The sequence below is a fragment of the Erigeron canadensis genome, chromosome 6 (assembly GCF_010389155.1).
Source record: "Erigeron canadensis isolate Cc75 chromosome 6, C_canadensis_v1, whole genome shotgun sequence".
NCBI classification, from domain to species: domain Eukaryota; kingdom Viridiplantae; phylum Streptophyta; class Magnoliopsida; order Asterales; family Asteraceae; genus Erigeron; species Erigeron canadensis.
In genome coordinates, this window is record NC_057766.1 from 26896930 (window position 1) to 26900419 (window position 3490).

Genomic DNA, 3490 nt, shown 5'->3' on the forward strand with positions numbered 1-3490 from the left:
TAATTATTTTCACACACGCATTTGCAAATGTCAAATAATTATTTATACATGTATATAAAAATCACATTTACAAGTGTTTGTATATGTATATCGTTTACTTACATTTGAAGTTTAATCAATTAGGGGGTCCAATGTCCCCTCCAAATTTAAATTTTGTTATGTATTTTTAAATTTTTTATGAAATTTTAAAAATTTTTTATAGGTTTTTAACATTTTGCCCCTTTTTAGATTTATTTTTCATAAGTTTTTTAAATTGACCTCCTTTGGAATTTTTTCCTGATACCGCTTCTGCATACAATATATATTTATATTCATATTTCCTTTTTAGGACGGGTGTATTTTTAAAGATTGCTAAAATTTTCACTAGTCATTATTAAATTTTGTTACATAAACATAAACTCTGTATATCACAGTAATAAGTTTATTGATCATAAGTATGATACCCGGCCCAAATTTTGTCAACTCTTTAACTTTTTAGTGAATTTGTCTCTTATGCCTTCATTTTCTCACCTCATGTGGATATATACATCCGAGCTAGTGTCTCTTTTGGTAGATCTCTTTAATTTGTCTACTTCCCATGTGTGTGTTTTGTATCCATACTCTTCTATTCAACCCCTTGTGCAATCTAGACCATTCAAAGAGATCAGATATATATAGACATACTCTTAAATAAATTTAAAGCTAATAGAATTAGAAGCCTCACCTTAATAAAGTTCACAAGAACCATCTTCCATCTTTAAAGATCATGCATGAATCCTATCATTTGAGTGCATCTTTGCCTCTTCCAAAGGAAACTCAAACTACCCACATTATACTTTTCCTATTCCCTCACTCATAAATTGTTATTTAGGGTTTTCTATCATATAAACACCGTTATATTATTCGGAATATCTATGTTATCTTACAACATAGAATCAAAACAGGCGAATAAAGATGAAGGCCAAAGCACCGCTGGTACTGGTGGTGGAAGTGGAAGTGGTGCGCGGAAAACATCTTCGACATTGAGGCCACCAGAAGAAATCCTCAAGTGCCCAAGATGTGATTCGCCCAACACAAAGTTTTGTTACTACAATAACTATAGCCTCGCCCAACCAAGACACTTCTGCAAGGCATGCAGAAGGTACTGGACTAAAGGCGGGGCTCTTCGTAGCGTCCCTATTGGAGGCAGTTGCAGAAAGAACAAGAAGACAAAATCTAGTTCTTCGAGGTTTTTAATAGGAGAGTCTTCCTCCAAAAATTCGTCTTCTGATATTGGAGGGATGAAGTATTATGGTCTTTCTACCCTAGATTTTAATCTTGGTGGATTAAGTAATTACCCTCCTAGGGTCACAACTAACAACCAATTGTCTTCTTCATATAATGTTGACACATCAAGTAATCCTTCTTTTGTAAATCTTGATCCATTAGGGTTTCATTTGCCTTTTTCATCATTTCATACTTTAATGAAACAAGGAGATCATCAACAACAACATAGTCAAAGTGGAGAAGTAGGGTTGGCAAATTTGCATGAAATTCCTACATATAACCAACTTCATCATCACAATACTGATCTTGCTTCTTCTATAGAGTCTTTAAGCTCTATAAACCAAGATTTACACTGGAAGCTTCAACAACAAAGACTAGCTATGTTATTTGGCGGTGGTGGTGGCAGTGACAAAGAAAGCGATCATCAACAACAGAAAAAACAAGTAGATTTTGAACAACCGGCCGCTCAGAAATTACAACCCATTTTGTTTCAAAATCTTGAGATTTCAAAACCAGCACAATCCTTAATGGATGGTGATCCAAGAAAAGGTATCGCGGGTGGTGCTAGTGGTTTGGCAACTGAATGGTTCTTTGATAATAGTTATGCGCCGGCCACGAATATCAATCCGGAGACTTCAACCAATAGCAACAGCGGAGGGAATGATCAAAATGGAAGCATAAATAATCATTGGAATGGGATTCAAAATTGGAATCAGTTGAATTAAGTACGTCCATCTACTAAAATTAATTCCATATGAAGAATATTATTAAGGTAGTTTATCTTTTAATTAACTCTTACTTGTATTATCATGTCTTCTTTTTTACTTTAATTAACATTGGTTGTTATTTAACCAAGCTATGACGAGGATTAATAAGTTCTTTGTAATTGAAGTTGAGTAATTAAATTGTTGTAACGGTTTCAAAGAATCATTATAGGTTACTCACAAGTCACAAATATATTTTATGTTTTTTACTATTGGTTACTTTAATTGAAATTAACACAACGTTCATTTTAGAGAAGAAATAATTAAGGTTCTACATGTATTTGATAAATTAGATTAATAAATAATTGAGTATGACATTATTAATAATGAAATTTCTATTCATACGTACTCATTTTCCATTTTACAAATTAATGAAACCTACACCCCTAATAATCTCTAGATCAACAAACAAATTAATTAACACACCATGAATGTAAATTGTTAAAGAGTAATTAAGATTATGAATTTAAAAAAGAAGTACGTGTTACAAATATTTATCTTCGGATCAAGTGTTATCAAATATATTCAATTCATTCTCCGATCACAAATGCTTATGAGGCTAGCATAGAGGACTTTTTTAGAAAGGCTCAAATCCGTTCCCAACTTTATAGAGTGGTACCCAACGACGTCGCCCATTGACTGGGACTAGTCCTTAGAAAATGATCGATCAGTTGAGTCCAAAAGATCATGTGTACGTACAAGGTCTCGATCTCCACCGATTTCTTTTTGCTAGAAAAGAAGAGGTGGTATATATGTACGTACGTATAGTACATGATGGGTTTAATTTGTTTTATAGTATAATATAATAGAAGTACTATACTACTCTCACTCACTCATAGTCCCTTTCTTAATCCAGTAACTGCATCACTCAGTTTTAATAGTAGATGCTTTTATGAAACATAACTAGAGCTAAAGCCAACTTTTGAATTTTTTATTTTTTTTTTGTTTTTTCACTTTATCACCTACACTGCAACAGAACCCTATGCATGCCCTTTTCTGACTCAACCCCCATAAGTCTGTCCACACACACTTAACTACTTCATTGTGTATTGTTTGTGTAGGTAGAAAAGAATCACTTAATGTTAATTCAGTATTTAAGCTAGATAGATCAATCTATTGCTTATATTGTCTGTACATATCAATGACTGTTTGAAACAGAAGTCCTGATGATCAGACCACAACTAATACACATATATACTATGTCTTTTTAATTACTTGTCCCCCTAGCTAGCTAGGCCCCTATATATATATATTCTACTGTTTGATCCTTGGTATTTACTATATATTCCACCTCATGTATTGTACGTATATTGATCAGTATATATTGACAGATATACGTTTAATTAGTACTACAGTTTACATGCACTAGCTATTATCATTCATTGACACATTATGTAAACTTGTCTATTAATTAACTATGTTAAACCCCTGCATTGCACACTGATTATGTAGTTATAAAATTTAATTTATTCATATGCCAA

The 3490-nt window shown here is 32.7% G+C and overlaps 1 protein-coding gene across 1 annotated transcript; it reads left to right on the top strand.

The window, feature by feature from the left end:
* The first annotated feature begins 724 nt into the window (after positions 1-724).
* LOC122605994 (dof zinc finger protein DOF5.7-like) lies at positions 725-2125 on the top strand. The gene has a single exon (XM_043778962.1). It carries the CDS (start codon positions 894-896, stop codon positions 1968-1970), a length of 1077 nt encoding a protein of 358 aa, XP_043634897.1. The 5' UTR covers positions 725-893; the 3' UTR covers positions 1971-2125.
* Positions 2126-3490: the final 1365 nt, after the last annotated feature.

Coding starts and splice junctions, on each gene's coding strand:
- LOC122605994 (XM_043778962.1), top strand. CDS start 894: ATGTTATCTTACAACATAGAATCAAAACAGGCGAATAAAGATGAAGGC.